This window comes from Bos indicus x Bos taurus, chromosome 2, assembly GCF_003369695.1.
Source record: "Bos indicus x Bos taurus breed Angus x Brahman F1 hybrid chromosome 2, Bos_hybrid_MaternalHap_v2.0, whole genome shotgun sequence".
In the NCBI taxonomy this organism is placed as follows: domain Eukaryota; kingdom Metazoa; phylum Chordata; class Mammalia; order Artiodactyla; family Bovidae; genus Bos; species Bos indicus x Bos taurus.
In genome coordinates, this window is record NC_040077.1 from 129587087 (window position 1) to 129610205 (window position 23119).

General features: G+C 54.7%; 1 protein-coding gene across 3 annotated transcripts in view; it reads right to left on the reverse strand.

The window, feature by feature from the left end:
* EPHB2 (EPH receptor B2) overlaps positions 1-23119 on the reverse strand; it is a 219534-nt gene that overhangs the window by 49774 nt on the left and 146641 nt on the right. For all 3 annotated transcript variants that reach the window (XM_027520893.1, XM_027520900.1, XM_027520909.1), the window contains exons 4-5: positions 5892-6047; positions 4284-4619 (exon numbers count right to left, since the gene is read on the reverse strand). In XM_027520893.1, the coding sequence (XP_027376694.1) occupies positions 4284-4619; positions 5892-6047 (492 nt within the window). The remainder of the gene's footprint in view (positions 1-4283; positions 4620-5891; positions 6048-23119) is intronic.

The following is a 23119-nucleotide window of genomic DNA, read 5'->3' on the forward strand; positions in this document are numbered from 1 at the left end:
GGCAGGAGTCATGTCTTCTCCAGTGTAGACGTGGAGCCACACGGTTCTGGGTTCAAACCCTAGCTGAGGCCACTTAGTAGCGGGACTTCGCATAAATGGCTCCACTTCTCCGGGCCTCTGTTTCCTCCTCTGGCACAAGGGGAGGATGTGGTGAGGGTGTGTGTGCTTGCACAGACCCCAGTTGGGCTTTGGATGCCTGAGAGAGAATGGGGCTTGTCACGGGGCCTGGAACAAAGAGGATGGGAAAAGAGTGGTTATGGCCCAGAGAGCCCCAGGGCTGCAGGGGCTCACGGGGCTTTGCTGTTGCTGTTCAGTTGCTGTCATGTAACTCTTTGCGACCCCATGGACTGCAGCACACCAGGCTTCCCTGTCCTTCACTGTCTCCCGGAGTTTGCTCAAACTCATGTCCATTGGCTTGGTGATGCCATCCAACCATCTCATCCTCTGTTACCCTCCTCTCCTCCCGCCCTCAATCTTCCGCAGCATCAGAGTCTTTTCTAAGGAATCAGTTCTTCACATCAGGTGGCCAAAGGATTGGAGTTTCAGCTTCAGCATCAGTCCTTCCAATGAATATTCAGGACTGATTTCCATTAGGATGGACTGGTTGGATCTCCTTGCAGTCCAAGGGACTCTCAAGAGTCTTCTCCAACACCACAGTTCGAAAGCATCACTTCTTCGGCACTCAGCCTTCCTGATGGTCCAGCTCTCACATCCACAAATGACTACTGGAAAAACCATAGCTTTGACTATACAGAACTTTATCAGCAGGGGTTTGGATTCACTTAAACTTGACTCTCCCAAATCTGTCTAATGGTAAGAAACACTTGAGCCACTTGTGAAAAGTCCTGATTCCCAGGGCTTATTCCTGGGGTTTGATCCAGCAGGTCTGGGGTGGGGTCAGGGGACCTGTGTTCTGAAAAAGCTTTCATAGATTAAAAAATATTATTTATTTATTCGCTGAGCTGGGTCTTCGTTGCTGTGTGTGGGCTTTCTCCAGTTGTGACCGGTGGGGGCCACTCTTCATGCAGCGTTGGGGCTCTCACTGCACTGGCTTCTCTTGTGGAGCACGGGCCCTAGGGCACGCAGGTTCTGTGGCTGTGGCTCACAGGCCTAGCAGCTCCATGGCACGTGGGATCTTAGTTCCCGGACCAGGGATGGAACCTGTGTCCCCTGAATTGGCAGGCAGATTCTTAACCCTTGGACCCCCAGAAAGTCCCTCTCATGGACTTTTGAGACCCAATTTGGTGGGGAAATGGAGGTCCAAAGGAGGAAGTGATTTTCCCGAGTGCGGTAGGTTAGACGGCCGATCTCAGCTCTGCCTCCCTTGTAACAGGGTCTCACACCCACACTCTTTCCAAGGAGCCCTGCAGGCTGCGTTCACTGTGGACCACTGTGCCACAGGTGGTGGCATGCGTTTATGTGGCCTGATATCGCTGTGGCCACCATCACCACAAGAGAAACAAGCCCAGGGAGTTGCTAATCCAAGGAGAATGGGGACACAGATGGAACTGACCCAATTCAGCCACATTCTGGAGCTCTGCCCTGTTCAGAGGACTTGGTGCAGATTAGATAAACCCTAGCTGATGCACAGACTAGTAAGTGAGGAAATAAATGTTATTATGGTAAAATTCTGGGTTTGGGGGTGGGTTTGTTATACAGCATTATCGCAGTAATAACTGACCAATATAGTAAAGTCACAAAGCAAAGGAATGACAAAACTGGGATTCAAACTCAGGTCCCCCTGCGACTAACCCAGGGCTTGTTACCGCTCCTGCCTTTCAATCCTGAGGGCTTCCCCAGCATCCTCCTCTCTGGGGCCCTCATTTCCACTCTGCCCTGCCTCTATTCTCTGGGAATGTCCCACTCCAGACAGGAGGGGTCCACTCCAGCAGCCCTTGCTGCTGGCAAGCTGAGCCTTGTTAAGTAGGCAGGTTGACTCTTGGGGATCCCGAATGGTTGCAGGGGAGGCCTGCACACCTAGGGAAAGAACTCCAGGGACTCTGGGGAATTTCTAGCTTCTCCCAGTTGAAAAGAGTTCCCTTGTCTCCACCCTGCACTGGGAGCCTGGGCTTCCCTACCTCAAGGGCTTTGTCAAGCTGGAGAGACTCAGAACCAAGGCTTCATAATCTGCCATGTGTCTTTGCTGACAGCTGCTGGCATTGGAGGGGTTTCTCAGATTGCCTACCTTGAGTCAGCTCCATCCGGAACCCCATCCGAGGTGGGCTTAAATGCACCCACAAGCCTACAAGGGCTGCAGCATACGCTCATAAACGTGCCTTCTCGGCCCAGCAACACCACGAGCACTCACAAACAAGACCACGTGCCTTCTACGACACAAACACACGGATGGGCTGAGCCACCCTCAGGCATACGAACTCAAGCTCAGATGTGGCAGAAGCATGCATGCTCACACGTGGACACTCATCAGACCCCCGCCATCCACGGTTCCTTGGAGGCGCCCTAGACGGTGCTGAGCCCTGGAGTCTGTTGCTGCTGCTGCTGCTGCTAAGTCGCTTCAGTTGTGTCCGACTCTGTGCGACCCCATAGATGGCAGCCCACCAGGCTCCCCCGCCCCTGGGATTCTCCAGGCAAGAACACTGGAGTGGGTTGCCATTTCCTTCTCCAATGCATGAAAGTGAAAAGTGAAAAGGAAGTCACTCAGTCGTGTCTGACTCTTAGCGACCCCATGGACTACAGCCTACCAGGATCCTCCATCCATGGGATTTTCCAGGCAAGAGTACTGAAGTGGGGTGCCATTGCCTTCTCCGCTGGAGTCTGTTAGACCTAGTCAATTTCTGCCTCACACCCTGCCTAGCTTTGTGACTCAACTTTTCTGAGCACCATCTATGAAATGGGGACACAGATGCCTCCTACTCCTGGAGGCCGGGGGGTGGGTGGCAGTGAGGTCACATATAAAAACACCCCTCAACCAGGTGGAGCTGGCTGCTGCCTCTCCTTCCATGTGCTTGTGCATGCCCTTCCTTCTTCTCAAAATCCCATCTGTTTCCATCTCGCCCTTCAGAATTCTGTGAGTCTTTCAAACCGCAGGTCAAATTCTACCCCCTCCTCGAAGGCTTCTTGGACCTCCATCTCTGGATGCCCAGCCCACTCACTCTGGAGCCTGGTCTCCCTTTGCCCCACTTAGATGGGCCCCAGACCACACTCACAGCAGGGCCTTGCAAAGGCTGCTGAGTAAATTACTAAGGCGCACACTCAGAGGGCCAACCACGGTCTTCTAAAGGAACTGCAGGAACCATGAGACCCTGAAAAATCTCACGTGTCCCTTGGATGGGGATGAGACTGGGAAGTGTCTCCTGGACCTGGCCATCTGGAGGTCCCAGGTGACCCTGAGGACAACGACCTTGGTGGAGAGGTGGGGCCGGAAGCTTGAGTGCCATGGAGTGAAGGGGGATGAGGGAAGGTGAGGGAAGGTGACGGGATGCATCCTTTGCATCTATTTTTTTGTTGTAAAGGAAACCAGGGCAGAAGATGGGGGTGGGCACATGGGGGTCACAGAGGGATCATTAAAGGTAAGCCTGGGGAGAAGAGTTTTGCTGGAATTAGACTGGAGGGGGCTGAAGGTTCAGAAAAAGCACCTGTGGAAACTGCTAGATGGCCACTGAAGTCTGTCTCCTCGCCTGCTGTTGTGATGGAGGGTTAAGTTAGGCTGGGAGAGATGATGTTTCCCGACCTCCTTTGCAGCTTGGGGAGGCCATGAGACCACATTCCTTCCAGTGGAACATGCACAGGAGTGGTAGGCGCCACTTCTGCCTACCTTGCTTAAAACATACTGCTGCCCTGGTCTTCTGTCTCTCCTGTTTGTACAGGTTAGAGAGCAGACAAACCCATGACTCAGCTTCGAACGGGCCGATGAGGAGCGTGGAGGCTCGTGAGACAAGAGATAAGGAGGCCAGGTCCCTGAGTCTCCAGGTGGATCAGAGCTGCCCCGCTGACCTGGCCTGCTCACCCCTGGACTCTTACACGAAAGAGAAAGGTTCTTCTGTTGTTCTTGAAGCCACTGAACACCGGGCCCTTTTGTTATAGCAGCTTTACTTTCGGCTTCAAGAACACACGCTCAACAAATGCCAGCGATTATGATAAATGCCACTATAGCCGAGAGTTAACACTGACTCTCCCAGGTGGCCGGATCACACAAACAGCCTTGGAAAAGAGAAAAGCGCTCTGCAGATGTGAGGGAGTCTTTAACGACGGCTGGCAGGATACCTGTTTGGCACGGCATGGCACAGCGCCGCCCCGGGGAGCCTGCATCTGAAGCCGCTTACCTGCCTGGTTGGTGGTGATGTTCACGGAGGCAAACTGCGGTGAGAAGGGGCTCTGGTCCGTGACGCCGTTCACAGCCTGGATCTCGAAGGTGTACTGCGTGTGGGCCAGCAGGTCGCTGATGTAAATGCGAGGCTCGGTGAGGCCCAGCTGGCGGGGGGCGTACTGCACGTTGTCCCCGCAGCGGGTGCAGGCGCCCCGGCCGGAGCCGCAGCTCTTGCAGATGATGTTGTAGACGAGGTCCTCACGGCCTCCCGAGTCCCGGGGCGGGGTCCACTCGAGCATGAGTGAGGTCTCGTTGACGCTGGAGATCACGGCCTGGGGCGCGGAGGGGATCGCTGGGGAGGGGGAGAGGTGTCTGTCAGTGGGGGTGGGGGTGCATTCCCCAAGAGACCGCTCTGTGCCCACTGCCCTGGCTCCAGCCTAGGCTTCCCCAAAGCTTTCCTCTAAATCCTTTCTCCTCTGCACCCAAGAGCCATGCTTCTAGCTTCTAACGCTCCATTCTACTGCACACATCTGCTCAAACCTTTCTCCCTGGACTCCACCCTCCTCGGTGTTCCTTACTAGGGACAGTCTTTTTGTGTTGGAATTATATCCACCCAATATCTATTTCCTGGAGAAGGAAATGGCAGCCCACTCCAATATTCTTGCCTGGAAAATCCCATAAACAGAGGAGCCTGGCAGGTTACAGTCCATGGGGTCGCAAAAGAGTCAGACACGACTGAGTGACCAAACAACAAATATCTATTTCTCCCTTTTTCCTTATAACAGGACCCACTTTTATTCAAGGTGGCTATATGTCCAACTAAAGACTCTATTTCATAGCTTCCTGGGATTAAGTGCTGGCCACTGATATACAGAAGTTGACACTTAGGACTTTTTCTTAAAAGGAGATGGCTATAGTAGGTCCCTTTATCCCTTCCCCTCTTTCCACGACTGAGAGTGTGTGTGATGGCTGGAGCTTCAGCAGCAATGTTGGGCCATGATGTGACCCCAAGGGTGGAAACCACATGCTGTGGCTGGAAGAGCACAAGAAAGTGCTGGGTCTCGGGGAGCTTCATGGATTTACCACATTACCCAGGGGTTGCCTATTTTGGGTTTCCAAGAATAAATTCTTCGGGTTTAAGTTACAGGGGTCCGTTCTCTGCTTCTGGCAGCTGACTGTCTTTCCTGTCTGATACAGGGTTGTAACATGGCCCTCGTGGTCACCCTGTTCTTGGAGAACCTTGGCCTGTGATTCAGGCAACTGCGGCCAGAAAAGAACACTGGGAAGCCTTTTCTACCACAGACACCACCTGCGTTGGTTGTTCTTCTGCCAAGCTTTCCATTCTCTGTCCCTCTGTGAATCAAAACCTTGACTTCATCCTGCGTGTGACTTAGCAGAAGGGGGTAAGGAGCCAGATGCCAGCTCTGCGGTGTCTGCCTGTTGGCAGCACGACCACCCCAGGATGGTCCTTTCTAGCCAGTTTTCCATTTCCCCTCCCCCCAGGTACCTGGCTGCCCCTCAGTTAGGAGAGGTTACCGGGCTGGACAGCCACCCCACCCTCTGAGAGTTCCCGCAGGTGGACTCGGACTCGGCCGGGCGTCCCCCCCGGGGGCCCTGGACGTACTTGTGCAGGGCATGTCCACGGGGTCCAGGTCTGCTCTGTAGTAGCCGTTGCGGCAGACGCAGTTGGTGGCCCCTTCTGAAGTGGTCCGGCTGTTGATGGGGCAGTGGGTACAGGCCTCGTCCCCTTGGTTGGCCTTGAAGGTTCCAGATGGGCAACCTGGGGAGAAGAGAAGGAGAGTCACTGGGGGAACCAAACGAGAACTCAGGCCACAAGCCACGGAAAGGCTGTGCAACATCCCAGAGGGGCCACACAATGGGGCGGATGGGGAGCCGCACCTCTGAAAGCTCTTGAGGATCTCCAGGCCCCAACATGGCAGTGCCAGCTGTGCCCAGAAGGTTCCCCTGAAGCTGAAGTTTGTCTCTGAAGCTGTCTATGAGTTCAGCTGGGGCCCCTAGCAACCATCCCTTCCTACTGCAGGTGGGCTGCCCCACAGCTTCTAGGACCAGTCCTGACTTAGTCTGAAGACTGTGAACGAAGCCTAGGGCAGTGCCCATGGTTCAGGCTTGTTGACTAATGGCTGGCTGGGCTCTGATTCTTGTACCTAGATTCCTGGGTTCTAGATGGTTGTGAGGATAAGACTGCAGTAGAAAAATCCTAGCCCAGCACAGGGCATGCAGAGAGGTGATGTGGGAGAACAGGAAAGAGGGCTGGCTTGGGAAACTAACTCAGGCTGAGTCTGAGTTCCGGTGTGGGCCTTTTTCTAGCTGTGTGGCCCAGCAAATAGTTTAACCATTCTGAGACTTGTTTTCTTTTTTAGTAAAATTATGAAATATGTATGCATGCTTGCTGCTGCTGCTAAGTCACTTCAGTCGTGTCCGACTCTGTGCGACCCCATAGATGGCAGCCCACAAGGCTCCCCCGTCCCTGGGATTCTCCAGGCAAGAACACTGGAGTGGGTTGCCATTTCCTTCTCCAAGTCATACCCAACTCTTTGTGACCCAATGGGCTGCAGCCCGTCAGGCCTATGAGATTTTCCTAGCAAGAATACTGGAGTGGTTTGCATTTCCTTCTCCAGGGGATCTTTCCAACCCAGGAATTGAACCCACGACTCCTGAATCTCCTGCAATGTACGTGGATTCTTTACCACTGAGCCACTGAGGAAGAAAAATTATGCCAAGGCCCATTTCTGAAGGCCACTGTGAGCGTTTGGCATAAATATGCGAGGCACATGGCCTGAGGCCTTGCACAGTATAGATGTCCAATGAATAGTAGCTGTTACAGCAGGTGTTTGATCCATTGAATAAAGAGGACACGCAGTACCAGAGACAGCCTGAAGAGGGCAGTGTTTGCACTTGGTGGGCATTCAACAAGCTGGATTTTCCATTGGGCTTTGGTATTCTTCCCTGCTCTGGGGGCATGATTAGGATCTGGATTCAGGGCCTAATGCTCAGAGCTTAGATTCTTCAAGAGGTGTCCACTCTTGTGTGTTCCTATGTGCGAACTCATCCCCCCACCCTCCTCCTGGCCCTGGACTGGAAATCAGGAGGTCTGGGGTCTAGGTCCTGCCCATTTCTTGGCTTCACTTCCTTCTGCATTCTGGGGTTCATAATCTCAGCTCTCCTATGGTGCCTCAGGTCGGGGGGGTAAGTGAGTGGTGGACCAGGAAGAGCTTTGCAAGGGGCAAGCTCTTCCTGGGGATGAAATGTGGCTGAACTGCCCACAGGCCAGGGGCTCTCACCTGGATTGCATTCCATGCCCATGTGCTGTGTGACCTTTCGCAAGTAACTCTCCCTCTCTGAGCATTAATTTCCTCATATGTTATAAATGGCTCACATAGATTTCCCTGAATCACTTTTTCCAGTCCAGTTTAAGTCTTAGCAATTGCCTTACTCCCAAACCCCTCAGAGATACTGCTCTCCTTAGTCTTACATCAGGGGTCCCCTAACCTCCATGCCATGGGCTGGGACCAGTCTGTGGCCTGTTAGGAAGTAGGCCGCACAGCAGGAGGCGAGCAGCGGGTGAGGGAGCAAAGCTTTGTATGTACAGCGGCTCCCCTTTGCTTGCATTACCACATGGGATTGCAAATGACTGGCTTTAAAAGTATGTTTGAGACAATTTCCACTCTCCACACATTCTGGATTGAAGTCAAGGTGGAATATCCTGAGATGGCCAAAAAAGCACTGACAAGCCTGCTTCCGTTTCCAACATCCTATCTATGTGAAGCAGGATTTTCTGCAGTGATCGCAACCAAACAAGACGATGCCCTAGACTGGACATCAGCAACACACTGAGGGTGTCACTGTCTCCCGTCACCCCAGATGGAACCATCTAGTTGCAGGGAAAAAAGCTCAGGGCTCCCACTGATTCTGCATTACGGTGAGTTGTATAATTATTTCAGGGGCTTCCCTGGTGGTTCAGCAGTAAAGAATCTGCCTGCAATGCAGGAGATGAGGGTTCAATCCCTGGGTCAGGAAGATCCCCTGGAGGAGGGCACGGCAATCCACTCCAATATTCTTGCCTGGGAAATCCCATGGACAGGGGAGCCTGGCTTGCTACAGTCCATGGGGTCCAAGAGTCAAACACACACACATAATTATTTCATTATATATCAAAATGTATATGATAGAAATAAAGTGCACAATAAATGTAATGAAATTGAATCACCCCAAAACCATCACCCCCTCCTTCGGTCTGTGGAAAATTTGTCCTCCACAAAACTGGTCCCTGGTGCCAAAAACGTTGGGGATCACCACCTTATTCGACTTGAGTTTAGGGTGCTTTACTCCTCTGTCATAATTACTCATCAAGGGGAATCTCTTGGACTTGTTCTTGGCTCCCCCGGGACTGCAGCCATGTCTGATCCACGGCTCCTTCTCCTGTGCCTAGCACAGAGCCTGGCGCTGAGCAGCTGCTCCATAAACTCCCTGAAGCTGTCTGCTGAAGCGGAAAGGGCCTGGGCTTTGGGGATCATATAGGCTGAAAGGCAGGGAGGAACGGTGCTTACCGCGCAGGCTGCCGAGTGAACCCCGGCTCCGCCTGTGCCCGCCACCTGGCCTGGAGCCAGTTGCTTGTCTCCTCGTCTGTAAAATGGGGGCAATAGCATCTACCTCCTGCAGTTGTTGTGAGGATTACATGGGTCAGTTCAGGCAAAACTGCCTAACCAGTTCCTGGTATTAGTAAGCTGTGTCTGGTTCAAGTACCAACCTGCTGGGTGACCTCAGAGAGGTGGTTCAACCTCTCTGAGCTAGTTTTCTCCTTGGTAAGAGAGCGTCTACCTTGGAAAGTAGCCATGAAGGATTGCATGTGATGAACAGTGCCTGGCCCAGGGTCAGAGAGGCATTGCAGTTCCAATCTCAGGGAAGTCTCCGTGATGAAGCAAAGGGCGCTTCCCCTGGGGGTGCTGAAACACAGCACCCTCCCTCTGCCTGGGGCCCTACTTTGCCTGCCTTTTGTGGGGGAGCTTCCAGAAGGTGGCATCCCCCCTAATCCTGAAGCCCTGGCTGGTGCCACCCTGACCAGGCCCTGCCAGGATCTCAGAGAAGAACCAGGTTCAGCCCAGTCCTTAAGGAGCTGCCAGACAAGGGAGAGACAGTACCTCGAAGCAACCAACCAGGCCACAGCGACACCAGCGAGGAAGGTGGCAGGAAGTGCCTCATCCATCATACAGAGGGGAAATCCAGGGCTCCGGAGCGTAAATATGAAACGCACAGCATTTATTGAGTACTTATTCAGTGCTGGCCCTGTTCAAAGGACTTAACCCATAGGAACTCATCCAAACCTCACCCAGCCCTACGTCAGAGATAGTATTTCCCGATGAGGGAAAGAAAGCATAGAGGTGAAGTAGTTTTCCGAGGCTTACGGGGGGCAGTGCTGGGATCTGATCTCGGGTGGTCTGCCTGCAGAGGTCACATCCCTAACCGCCACACTGTCCTGCCTGTAAGAGACTCGCACTGCACCAGTGGTCTACGCGTGCTGGGCAGGGGCTGGCAGCTTCTGCTCTGGGGGCCCGTCCAGGGCTCACTGCACTTTGCTGCGCTGGTCCTAGAGCTCCTGTCCGCCCTCCCTCTCAGGCACCAACCTTCCCCTGCTGGGTGGATGAAGGGACAGCCTTGCCATCTTGGCCTCTCAGTACCGTCCCATCCAGACACGCGGGCTGCAGCCCTGGTTCTATCTGCTCTGCAGTAGAATGGGGACACGGGGATCCTGTGAGGGCCACCTGATAGAGGCCAAAGGTTTGGGTCCCAAGACTGGGATCCTCCTGGCTCCCTCCCAGGCAAGAGCCTGCCCAGCTTTAGCACACCTCTCCCATCTGCTGGTGGTTCTGTGGGCCTGGCCAGTGGGTGGCTGCCCACTCTCTGCTCCAGGCTGTGCCAGCCCCTCCATCTGGACCACCTTCCTGGCTGGCCTCCCCGCATCGCCATGTCCCAGGCCCCCTCTCTGACTCCCCAGTCTGCCTCCATCAGAAGGCTTACTGCCTGGCCACCCCTCAGCCCTCCTATGGAACATTCTCTACTTTCTGTATCTTTAGGCTTCATGAAAACTGCCCTTTGGTCTTGAGAAATGGCATTGCTCTCCACCTGGTCACCAGGAGCCCTGGGGGCCTCCTCCTCTCCCCCACCCCCTGCAGCCAATCAATTACTAGGTCTTCCCTCCTCAGCAGGGCCTGGCTCTGGCTCCCCTCAGCTGCCCCCACCCCTGCGGGGATCCGGAAAGCCCCTCCTGCCCACTCCTTAGCCTCTCATGGCCATCTGGCCTCCTCCAGCCCACCCTCCAGAGCCAGCTCTCCAAAGCCGACTTTTTTTGCGTCCTTGGAAAATCCACAATGGCATGGCATAGACAATGGAATATTATTCAGCCAGAAAAAGGAATAAAGTATTGATACACGCTACAACATGGATGAACCTGGAAAGCATCGTGCTTGGTGAAAGAAGCCAGATACAAAGGCCACCAGTGCATGCTTCCATTTGTATGAAAATGGGTAGACAGGGCGCATCTAGAGAGACAGAGAGTAGCTGAGGGGTTGCCAGGGGCTGGGGAGAGCAGCAAATGGAGAGTGACTGCTAATGGCTATGGGGCTTCTTTCTGAGGTGATGAGCATGTTCTAAAGCCGACTGTGGTGAGGGTTACACAATTCTGCGAAAATATTAAAAAGAAAAAAGTCACTAACTCATACAATTTAAAGAGGTGAATTTTATGGTGATGTGAATAGGATCAAAATAAAATTCCTATGTAAGAAAAATCCATGATCGCTCCCTAAACTCCTCAGGGTGCCCGGGACCCCAGGGCTGGCACCTGCCCCCTCTCAGCACCCACCGGCCCAAGCCTGATGCTCCACGGTCAACCACGTGTGGCACCCCCCTCCCCCAGCCCGCCCCCACGCCTTGCCCCCTCCTGCCCTCATTACCTGGAACGCCCTCCCTTTGTCATCAGGCAAACTCTTACACCCCTTTAGGACAGCACAGGTATCCCCCTTCCGGGATGTCTTCCCCAAGCCCCCCAAAAAGGGTTGAGGGGCCTATCTGAATTACTTACACATCTGTAAGTCCGCTGCAAACTCTCAGTGTGATGTTGGGCGCCTAGCGAGTGATGGATAGAGGGAGTGAGGGCCTGAGAGTATCTGCCCAGCTACTGTGCTTGACACTGGAGTCAACAGGTCCACAGAGGGGCAGACAGCACGTGGCTCTCTAGCAGCAGAGGCAGAGTCTGATCCCAGGTGTACTGTGTGATGGGGGTGTGCTGGAGTCTTAGCCCTCTACCAGCCACCTGTTCTCATACAGAGAAGGGGTCGGAGGCAGCCCCCAGTCCATGGTGCCCAGGGGCCCAGGGCCCACGCTGCTCCTAGCATCTCAGCTGGAAAGGCACCCTCCTGCCAACACCTGAGTCTCGGGTACAGAAGTGGGAAGAAAACAGAGACAGCTGAGGTCACAAGCGTGGGCGGCTGCACCCCGGACAGGTGTGGGTTCAGACAGGCCTCCTGCCCTCTCTGAGACTCGGTCTCCTCCCTGGAAAGGGAACTGATGCCTGTTTAGATGCAGCAAGAAGCCTCTGAATGTGTCTCTTGCTCCACCTCAGCCTCCCTGCCAATCATCCACAGTAGCTGGAGTGATCTCATGAGAAGGAATCAGAGCTCAAACTCACCAGGGGCGCCCCACGTGCTTAGAATGAATGTACGCACCTAGGCTGGAAGGGCGGGTCTGGGGCCTTCCTGCCCCTTCCTGATACTCTCCCCTTCGTCTCTATTTCCTTCACTGACCCCCATCACAATTTGCAATCATATTAGCAAATAGCTTATCAACTTGTGTGCCGTCTGTCCTTTGCCTGCATTTGGAAGTACCCGAAGAGGAAAAGAACCCGGTTGGTCTGGTGCTCCTTGGTTGCCTAGCAACTGGCAGAGTGGTGGGAACATAGTAGGTGCTCAACATACATTTCTTGAGGGAACAGATATGCCCCTTACAAGGTGTTGTGAGAATCACATGAGAAAGTGGGAGAGAAAAGACTTAGTAAATTCCAGGATGGGTACCCCGGTTATCGCGTCAATTTCACCAGAACTGCCTCAAGGCTCAGATCTCTCTCCACATCTCACTTTTCCCCATGGGTCCTCCCATGGGCCTGTCCACCAGGGAGACCAAGTCATCCCTGGTTTTCAGACCGGAAGTTTTGCATCCCAGAAATAGCCGCCGTCCCAGACAAGCCCTCCTGGATGCTTCCCAGCCCCATCTGTCTGTCACCTCTCTCTTTTGTTTGCAGTGCTCTGGATGCCCCGGGTGTGCACGCACTGGGCCCTGTACCTGCATGCCCTCCTGCCCCATCCTCCTATCCCGCTGGATCGGTGCGTCTGACATGTGTTCCTCCGGGAGGCCTGCCTTCCACTGTCTACAGCAGATGACTCAGACTCCACCGCAGCAGATCAGGTACAGGTTACACAGTGGTGTGCCGGTGAACAGCTATTTGGTGGTGGTGGAGGGAAGCCCTGATTTGTTGTGTTTGCCAACTGCTATGGTGAAAATGCCCCCATCGGGGCAAATTTCAAGCTACCAATCTGAGACAACTAAACACCGAGTTAGGAAGAAATGCCCCCAGTCAGCTCTCGTGAGCCAAGCCAGGAAAACCAGCCCATCCAACCTGTATGTCACCACCCACCGGCTGGTGAGCCCTGGTTCAGGTAGGGGCTGGGGCTCTAATCTCTACCTCTTGAGCACTTAATACAGGGTACGGTACATAGAAGGTGCTCAGTTAATTCAGTTTGCCAAATGAAGGCAGGTCTGTCTAACTGGACTGCTTAGGGGCTGTGGTTTTGATAGGTTAACACACATAAGGTGCTTAGGACATACAGCAAGTGCTATATAAACCTTAGCTGTTATTACTCATTCAGCATGTAGGGACAATAATAATCACCCTTTATTATGTGCTTTTGGGGTGACAAGTCCGGTGCAAGTGATTTACATGGGTTCTCTCACTGAATCCACGTAACCATTCATTGAAGTAGGTTATCATTATCACCCCCATTTTACAGATGATGAAACTGAGGCTTGGAGAGGGTAAGTGAACGTCACAAGGTCACACAGCTACTCAGTGGCAGAACTGAGGTTTGACTCTAGGTCTTTGTGGTTCCAGGTACTACCAGATACAGGAATTATCAAGTGGCGGAGTGTCAGGGCTGGAGACCATTTTTCAGGCCAACAGAGGGGACAGGTCTTGCTGGGGTCACTCAGCAAGGTAGAAAGGCATAGCCTGGGCCCCAAACCCAGGACCTGGAGCCAAAGTGGGCAGCCAGCACCTGCCTTCTGCAGACGCCCAGAGCCCTCAGCCAGGCAACCCGAGGCGGGGATGGCAGTCAGCCGGGAGGAGGAGAGAGGATTACGGGGAAACAGATTTTCTCCCCGCCTGCCCCCTGGGCTCCGGGGATAGGTGATAATTGACCGAGTGAGCCCTGAGTCAGGCCGAGGCAGGGCTCCATCTGGGCCTGGCACAGTGGGGCTGCTAATTGGCACAGAGTGATCCTCGAAGCCTCCCTGGCTGGCCCGTCGCTCGGCTCCCCCTTCTCCGCCCAGAGACTCCGTATTAATCCCCGATCGACTCATGGGCAGGGGACTCAAATGCTGTCAGGTCCTGTGTGCCAGGCCTCAGGGGAAGCCGTGTCTCTATCTTTCCGGGGGTGTCCTGCAGACCAGGAGGCTCTGTGTTCTGAGTAGAGGCAGGCTTACCACAGTCTAACTCCCACTCCTAAGAAATGGATGGAATTGAACCAGGGCCTCAACCATGGAGCTGGCTGCTGGGGTGGAATCCCAGGCCTGCCTCTGGCTAACAGTGTAATTGTGGGTAAGTTCCCTAACTTTCTGTGCCTCAGTTTCCATGTTTATCTAATGCGGGGCTGGAATGGTGACACCGTCTTATATTTGCCGGGCAGATGACATGAGCTAAGGAAAAGAAGGCACTTGCCATAGCGCCTGCCTGGTTCCTATGAAGGGCTATACAAGCGTTTACTTTTATTATATACGTTCATTCTTGGCCTGCCACTTGCTATGTGATAAGACCTGGGGATACAGAGACAAAGAAGATGAAGTCTCTGCACTCAGGAGTGTGGGTCCAGTTGGGGAGATGGTGTGTTATGAATTTATTCAATAGGCACTTATTAAGCCCTTGTTATTTCATGGCTGGTGACTGCAGCTTGCTCCTTGGAAGAAAAGCTATGACCAACCTAGACAGCATGTTAAAAAGCAGAGACATTATTTTGCGACAAACGTCCATCTAGTCAAAGCTATGGTTTTTCCAGTAGTCATGTATGGCTGTGAGAGTTGGACTATAAAGAAAGCTGAGCGCTGAAGAATTGATGCTTTTGCACTGTGGTGTTGGAGAAGACTCTTGAGAGTCCTTTGGACTACAAGGAGATCCAACCAGTCCATTCTAAAGGAGATCAGTCCTGGGTATTCATTGGAAGGACTGATGCTGAAGCTGAAACTCCAACACTTTGGCCACCTGATGCGAAGAGTTGACTCATTAGAAAAGACCCTGATGCTGGGAAAGATTCAGGGCAGGAGCAGAAGGGGACAACAGAGGATGAGATGGTTGGATGGCATCACCAGCTCGATGAACATGAGTTTGAGCAAGCTCTGGGAGTTGGTGATGGATAGGGAGGCCTGGTGTGCTGCAGCCCATGGGCTCACAAAGAGTTGGACACGACTGAGCAACTGAACTGAACTGAAGCCCTTGTTTTGTACCAGGCACTGGGTCATGGAGACAAAAGGCCCAAGTCCTGCCTATGAGAGGCCACAACTGAGCAGAAGGCTGGCACATCTTCCTTTAACCAGGGCTAACTGCTGGCTGCTGTGGGCAGAGGGGCCCGGGAGTGGTGCTGGGCTCAGTAGTGCCTGGTTTGAAGGGCAGCTGGCCTACCTTCCTGCCTTGAGATCTCCAGGAAGTTCTGGGTTTGGGTAGTGGAAGGGAGTTTGGACCGAGAAAAGAGTCCCAGGCACAGAGGAGGGAGGGAGGGAGGCCAGGCCTCAGCTATGCTCCGGGCCCGTTGCTCTGTGAACCCAGGCCACTTCTGGCCTGCTTCGGTGTGGTTGGGACCATTGCTGTGGCCTCTTCCAGCCACGGGACTCTGGCTGTGGACACACTCAGGCACCCGACCCTGGGCTTACACTCTCCCTGAACTGTGAAAGAACTGATTTGTGTATTTTCAGGGGCTTATGCTGAGCGTATGTTGGGGCTGAGCTGGCGGTGTTCTTGTGGCTGAGTGGGCGGGGTTCTGGGGTCTCCCTCATGCAATGTGGCTTTAGCATTTTGCACGCTTTCCGTTTTGGCTGCTGAAGTTCAGCCAGTGGAGCCAGTGCCCCTGCACTGGGCTGGGCGGGGCGCTGATCCTCTGTGCCAGGGGCAAAGTCACATGGGACGGCAGGCAAGCTCCCAGGCTGGAAGGAGGAGCTTCCGATCTCTGTGTGTCTACAGGCACCGCCTGGTGCTGGGCCAGGGGCTTCCGGAGCCTCTAACCTCATCCATCCTCATGTTGGCCCTGTGCGGCAGGAGGTGTTATCCCCATTTTAGAGATTAGGAAGCTGAGGCTCACAGGAAGGAAGTGTCTGTCCCAAAGTCACTCAGAGACATAGCAGCAGAGTCTGTACCCCCAGAGTCCACACTCTCACATGGTGTCCAAGACCCTCAGTGCTCCAATCTGATGAAGGGGGCCCCTTCTGGCCCTTCTAGCTCTTCCCCTCTCAAGGGTGGCAGGGCGGTGGGGAGGGCCCTGCCCTTCCAGGTTAAATCCAAGAAATGACTCAGGGTCAACCCCCTGCTGCGGTGGTTCCTACTGGGACCACCCAGGGGATGTCAGTCATCCCGCAACACCCCCGCCCCCCGCACCCCCATATGCCCAGGCTCCCCCTGCTTGCCCCTGCTGGGACCCTGGCTCTCTGGATCTCTGCCAACAGCTGGCAGGACTACAGAAGTCAGAAGGCAGCGGCGGGAGTTGTGTTAACAGCTTCCTCTCTGCCTGAGGGGGGAACCCAGGGTCTCCCCAGGCCAGCCTCCCACACAGCCATGTGCAGCGTCCTCTCCCAGCTCGAGACCCGTCCGGGGCTCCCTTGTGCCTGTGGCAAGTGGTGCCCGCTTCAGCCTCCCCTGCACGGTCTACGCCGCCATCTTCAGCTCCCACGGCCTCCCAGCGGTGCCCTGGGCTCCACTCACAGGAGGCCGCTCCCCAGCGGGTGTGCTCGGGGTCACCTCTGCCTGATACATGGGTCCCAGCTCCAGCCTGGCTTAATTCCTCTTCATCCTTCACGTCTCGACTCCAGTTCCTTGTGGGTTCTTCTCCTGGAGTGCCACCCCCCACCAGGGCTGCGTTTGGGGCCTCTCTTCTGTGTTCCTGCACCACCAATCCCTCGCCATGGTCCCTGCACGATTACACGGGTGTGACCATCTGCCTCCCTCCCAAGGCCTCAAGCCCAGTGGTGGCAGGAACTCACAGTGACCAGCAGCTCTCAGCCCCACGGTCTGGCTGAGAGGTGATGAACAGGTCTCAGCAAGTATTTGTTGATTGACCGACTGACGGAGGCTTAGAAAGGTGGAATCTTGCGCTTAAGGTCACTCAGCTTGTGCGTGGACTGGAGGTTTGGTTCTAAGGCCTCTGGGTCATGGTGGCCCCAGGGCTCATCTGGGGCCTGGGCAATGGGCTCTCAAAGCACCCTACCTTTCTCCTTCTTGGCATTTGGGTGACATCCGTCTCTCTGCCTCCCCCAGGCTGTGGGCTCCCCCACGCCTTCCCTGTTCAGGGCCAGCCCTCCGTAACACCTCCCTGAATGACAGGCCCCAAGGTGGGGAAGGGGCGAGCTCACAGCCTCCTGGAGAAGGCAGACCCTGAACCCCGTGGCCGCAGAGGTGGATGAGAGCGTTTCAGTGCCAGCTCTCTGGCCCTGGGATCCTCTGTCAGGGGCCCCCAGCCCGGCTCTGGCCTGCCTCCCTTCATGCCATCCCCACGGTGGGGGCCCAAGAGCTCCCGCCCGCCCAGCAGGGAGCCCCATTCCTCCAATTTCCTCCCAATTAATCAAGCTCTGAACTTTTTAATTATCTGCCTGCAGGGTGACTCCCCACTCTGGTGAAGCAATTAAGGACATTTCCAAGTGTTGTGTGGCTGCCGGCAGGCAGCTTTGACCAGACCCTCATGGAGGAGGTGAGCAGAGGGAGGGGCTGGGGGAGGGAGGGGTGGATAGGAAACCCCTGGGGTCATGGGCTACTGGGAGGCTGTCCTGGGGTCCTGACCAGGGCTATTCCAGGGGTCTGCGGCTACATTATCCTGGAGTGTCACCCCCTACCACCGACACATTCATGCAATGGTCCTTTCTCTTCAGCTAGAATCTGGCTTCACAGATTCCCGACAGTTACCATGTGCCAGGCACTGGGTTAAGGCGCTTGACAATTTTACTGTATCCCCACATTGACCCTGAGAGTAGGAAGTGTAATGATCAGAGGACGCAGAAGCTTAGACAACTCCAGAGATGCAGCCGGGATTTGAAGCCAGTTCTGAGTCCACAGCCGTCTCTTACAGAACAGCAAGCATGGCCTGTCAAAGCGCCCCAGAACAAGGCTGGCGGCAGGAGGTGCCAGCCAGCTTGAGAGCCGCTGAAGAACACGGGCTTTCCCTGGGCAGGGTGGCTGTGGGGAGGGGGCCCTGCAGGCAGAGTGGACAGGCTGTGCCAGGGCACGGAGGCCTGAGGCCACGGGGTGTGTGCATGCACGCGTGCAGCTACGCATAGGTCAGGGTCGCTGAGGCGTGGAGTTCGAGTCTGGGGGGGTGGGAGGTAAGGCTGGAGAGGTGGCTGGGGTCTGGGTCACCAGAAGTCAGGAGGATCTTCAGCATCTTCTGTCCAAGCTCTTCGTTTTACGACTACAGAATACATGACCCAGACAGGCACAGTGACGTGCCTGAGCTCACATAGCAAGTTAGTGGCTGATGGAGCTGGGGAGGCAGCCAGGAGTCCTGATGCCCGGAATGGAAGGGATGAGAGAGGGGCAAAGGAGCTGCAGCTGTAGGCTCACGGTGGCTGCCTCCAGACCGGTCTCCTGGCCTTTGCCCTTGCCTCCTGCCCCCACCTCCCTACTTTCCGCTGGCTGCACGCGGCCCTCAACACGCCAGCCAGAGGGATCCTGCTGAATGGGAATCTGCGATGTGTCGCTTCTCTGCTCCAACTACTGCCTCACTTGGAATGAAAACCAATAGTCTACGAAGCCCCCTTTACCTCTCTGGTTACATTTGCCCCCTGGTATTTTATTTTTCTTGGTGCATTTGTGTCCTCTTTTACTTCTCCGAACACACTTCCTACAACCTTCCCTCTCGTCCACCCTGCTCCAGCCACACTAGTTTCCTGGCTGACCTGGAGTCTGTTGGGTTTCTTCTAGCCTCAGGGCCTTTGCACGCGCTGTCTCCCTTGCCTGGCTCAAGCCCTCATTCAGCTACTCCTTCACTCCGCCCCTGAGCCTCACATCCCTCATCTATAATTGAGGTTAATGTTGTACTCCCTGCCTTCCTCCCCAGGCTAACATGGGATCCTGATGAGAAAATGGGGAACAAATAGAGCTCTCCAAAAGGCCCCCTCCATCTCAAGGCTACCACTGCAACAGGGCTTGTAAAGATCTTCACTGGGTCCTTGAGAAAACAGTGCCTCTGACGAGCCGTGGGCTCCAGGCTCCCCCAGAGCTGAAGCTGGAGCAACACGGTGGAGCTCCCTAACCTGTAAGCCTCAGGACTCACAGATGCTGGAGAAGCGAGTGTTAAATAATAATCACGATGTGCCCCGGGGGGAAGCCGGATGTGTGGGGAGAGCTTGACACATCTGGCAGGGCAGGCCCGAGTCCCCCGGCACATCTGGCTGCTGTATTGACAGGTGGTGCGGCGGGTCACTGAGGAAGGGCCTGTCAGGTCCGGTCTGCGTATCATGAGGTGGGTGAGGGCCGGATGGAGCTGGGAGCATCTCCCAAGGGCCCGAGGGCCATCGCCCCCTGTGGGTCGCCGCTTCAGACCCCACTTCAGGCCATCCACTGGACTTTACGGTGTGCTCTGAGAGGCTGAATTAGGACCCAGAACCTGGGCCACCAGATTCCAAAATCCCTACCTCATCTTGTCTGCGCCGGCCGCCCCTGCTGGGGCTTGGGGAGCCTGGGAAAGCCCCCTCTCCTCTCCAGCTGGGCGGTGGGTGTTTTCGGGGTCACCTCATGGAGCACTTCCCCTTTTACGGGATCCAGAAACGTGGTCATCAGCTCCACCTGAGACAGCCCCCTTGGGCTCCTCCCCTCCTCCCACCTGCCCCAAGAAAGCCATGGTCATTAATAAAGGACACAATTAGCTGTCAGCGCAGAACATGTCTGGAATTTTTTTACCTGCTCTGTGAGTTCGGTTAAGGCAACAAAGCCCCAGACACCCCCCCCACCCCCGCCCCGGGGAAGCAGCTGCCATACACCTTTCAGGGGCCCCCCTTGCCCGGGCCCAGGGCAGGAGGGGGCCTATGACTTCTGCAGTGTGGGTTCCGCAGGTCTGGGCCTGCGCAGGGAGGTGTTTTCCAGGCCAGTGGAGAAAGTGACAGAGTAAGAGAGATTTCCTGGCAGAAGTTGTTTTTTTCAACCCAACAGGCAATACAATTCAATACAATTTCCTCCTCCTTCCTGTGCGGACTTAAGGGTCTTTTAGAGCTCGAAGGACTTGAGAGAAAGGAATTAGTTCAGCCTCTCATTTTATACCTCATTTTACAGGTGGGGAAACCGAGGCCCCGGGAGGGGAAGTGACCTTGTTCGTGGAAGAAACATCTATGTGCTGCTCTTTTGGGTTCTGTACGGATCCCTGAGGTCTTTGACCACAATCAGAACTTGCAGTCAGCATCTTTGAAGTCCGCAATGGTCGCTGTCCAGGCTCTGCTGAGTCTCGACTATGTGTTGGGGGGCGAGGGACAGTGGGGTCCGGGGAAAATGTGGTTCCTGCCCTTGCAGAGCTGAGGGTCCCGTGAGAGGGACAGAGGGAAAGGGACAGTGGATAAGCATGAATACTCTATACGCGATGGCCACAGAGGAGACAAGGGAGGCCGAGGCAGGGGACAGGGGTCACTTTGTGGTCAGGAGAGACTTCTCTGAAATACGGCATTTAAAAGGCAATCCCTGGGGGAGAGGAATGACCGGGAACAGGATTTGCAACGATGGGACCAGTTCCGGGCCTCGGTTCCTCTCCGTGTAACGAAGCGGGACGTTACAGGCGCCTGCTACCCAGCTGCCTGGCCCCAGCTGACTCTGACCCTGGCAGGCACTTTCAGCCTGGGCACTTATGTCTAAGAATGCCACGAGGTCAGGATTTGTCACCCCTGTTCCACAGACGAGGAAAGGAGGAACTTCTGTGGTGGCCCAGCGGCTGAAGGCTCCATGTTCCCAGTTCAGGGGCCTCAGGTTCCATCCCTGGTCGGAGAAATAGATTGCACATGCCGCAACTCAGAGTTCGCATGTCACAGGTAAAGATCTCGGATGCTACAATGACGACTGAGGTTCCCGCGTGCTGTGAATAAGACCGAGCGCAGCACCCTGCCCCCGCCCCCCAAATAAATAAATTAAAAAAAAGACAAGAAAATGAGGCTCAGAACAACGAATTGCCTTCCTGGGACACCAAGTTCAGGAGCCTGGGCCTCCAACACCTGCCTCTCTCTGCCCTTCTGGGAGATTCCCAGAACTACTGCTCTCCCCCTCAGTAACCCTGAAGGCTGGTCTGCTCAAGCCCCGGTGGCCTGTGACTTGAATGCTAATGAAAACCCCACTCAAGAGGTCCTGGCATTTGGCGCCTCAAGGAAAAGGGATTAAGAAACACGAATAGGGAGAGCTGGGAGCTTGCCTGCTTCACCCCGAGGCTCCCGGGTTGGTGGGGGGGCCGGTGGCCTGCAATCGCTCTCCCTCCTAGGGGTACAGGAACCATTCCCCTTCTCCTGTTGGCTTCTGGGGAGCAGGAGTGAGCCTCAGCGAACCCAAGCCATAAATCAAATGTGCAAGATGTGGCTTGGCAGCTATCCCAGTGAAAAAGATCTGGGGGTTTGAGTTGACCACAAGCCAAAAGCTGCTGAAAAAGCCAATGTGGTCTTAGGCTGAAAGAGTAGCCGGAGACTGACAGCCCAGCATCGCACCCCGCCACCCCGCTGCTCAGGGAAGGTCAGTGTTGAGCTCCACGTTTTAAGTAGGGCCAAGGAGTGATAGCGGACAGGGTATCTCAGGCATCCAGCTGGCTGTCTATCTGCAGGCATTTCTGGATGGTGCTGGAGGGGCCCGGAGTAGGGTCCCAGGTTCAAACTCTCCCGGCAGCATTTTTCAGGCACACAGCAGAGCTCTGGAGCCTGACCTGCCCCGGAGCACGTCCTCGCCTGGATCTCTGAGAAGTATGAGTTCCCTCCTTAATCTCGCTCAGCTTCTGTCTCTATGTCCTAGTCCTCCTGGACACTGGGGATTTGAGATCACGTGTGTGGTCTCACCATGGCCTGCCCTTGGTTAAGGACAAGACTTCATTAAGAAAAAAACCAAACCAAACCCAGCATTCTAGATAAAGACTTTGTGCCCAGCCCTGTGTTCAGCACCAGGCACGGACTGGAATAAGCCAATCCCTGGCCTTACGATTGCTGTCTAGAATGGGAGAGTGAATACCATCAGTTAGGATATCAAAGCCGTTTTCCAGAGGAAGGGCCGTTTGAACTGGGTGTTACAGGATAAGTAGGAGTCTGTGAGGGCCAGAAGAGGTAAAGGATGAACAGTGTGTGCAAAGGCATGGAGGGGAGACGGGCAGGGGGCAGGGGTGGCTGGAACGTGAGCAGTGTGGGAGAAAGCGGGGGATACAAGGCAAGAAAGGTGACCCGGGGTTAAGTCACAATAGCCTTATGAGCTCAGTGATGGAGTCTGGGGTTTTATTCTCCAAGAGGAGAGAAGCCAGTGGGGGTCCTGTGCCAGAGCTCAAATGGTCGTCATGTGCCCTCTGTCCTTCCCTCCCAGCCGCTTGCCTGGGCTCTCACCTTCTTGCACTACAGCCCCCCTCCCCTTGCCTCAGCTGACCCACTCCCCTGTCTCAACTCTCACCCATCTCCTCTCTGTTTTCCCTAGTTCCCCAGCCTTTCCTCCTTTGTTGAAACCAGTTCCACCTCTTCCATCATTAAAAAAATGAACTGAGCGATTAACAACAACCATTAACACCATCTCTCATGCCCCCACCATATGCCGGACTGATGGCTTCATGTAAATTATGGGGGCGGGGCTGTGCACCCCAGGGATTGGGGGCACAGGCTCTGGGGTCAGGGTCCGACTGGCCTCAAACCCTGGCTCTCCCACTGACTTTGGGCAGGTAACTTTTCTTTGGGCCTCTACATCCTCATCTGAAAAATGGGTCTATCAATAGTGGCCAGCACTGAGTCTCCCACCCGTGCCCTGTGGCACTGCCTACAGATCAAGCACCTCTGCCTACAGCTTGACAGCCTGTGAACACACAGAGAATCAGGAAGAAGCCTGCTCAGTCCCTGGACTGGAACACTCTTGGATCAAAAAATCCCCCACAGCTGAGCAGAGACCCGGGGATCCTAGCCTCCTCTGCAGGGCCCTTCAAGTCTAACAGATCCCAAACCTTCCCAAAGATAGATGGCTTCCTTAACAGTTTCTTTAGAAACACTCCTATCCCCAAAGCTTACAAAAATCCCACACCTTCTCAGTTTTAAAGGGTCGAAAGTTGAAAATTATGAGCCAACAGCAAGATCTGCAGAACAAGTGATCTTTGGCCAACAGCCGGGATACCTCAT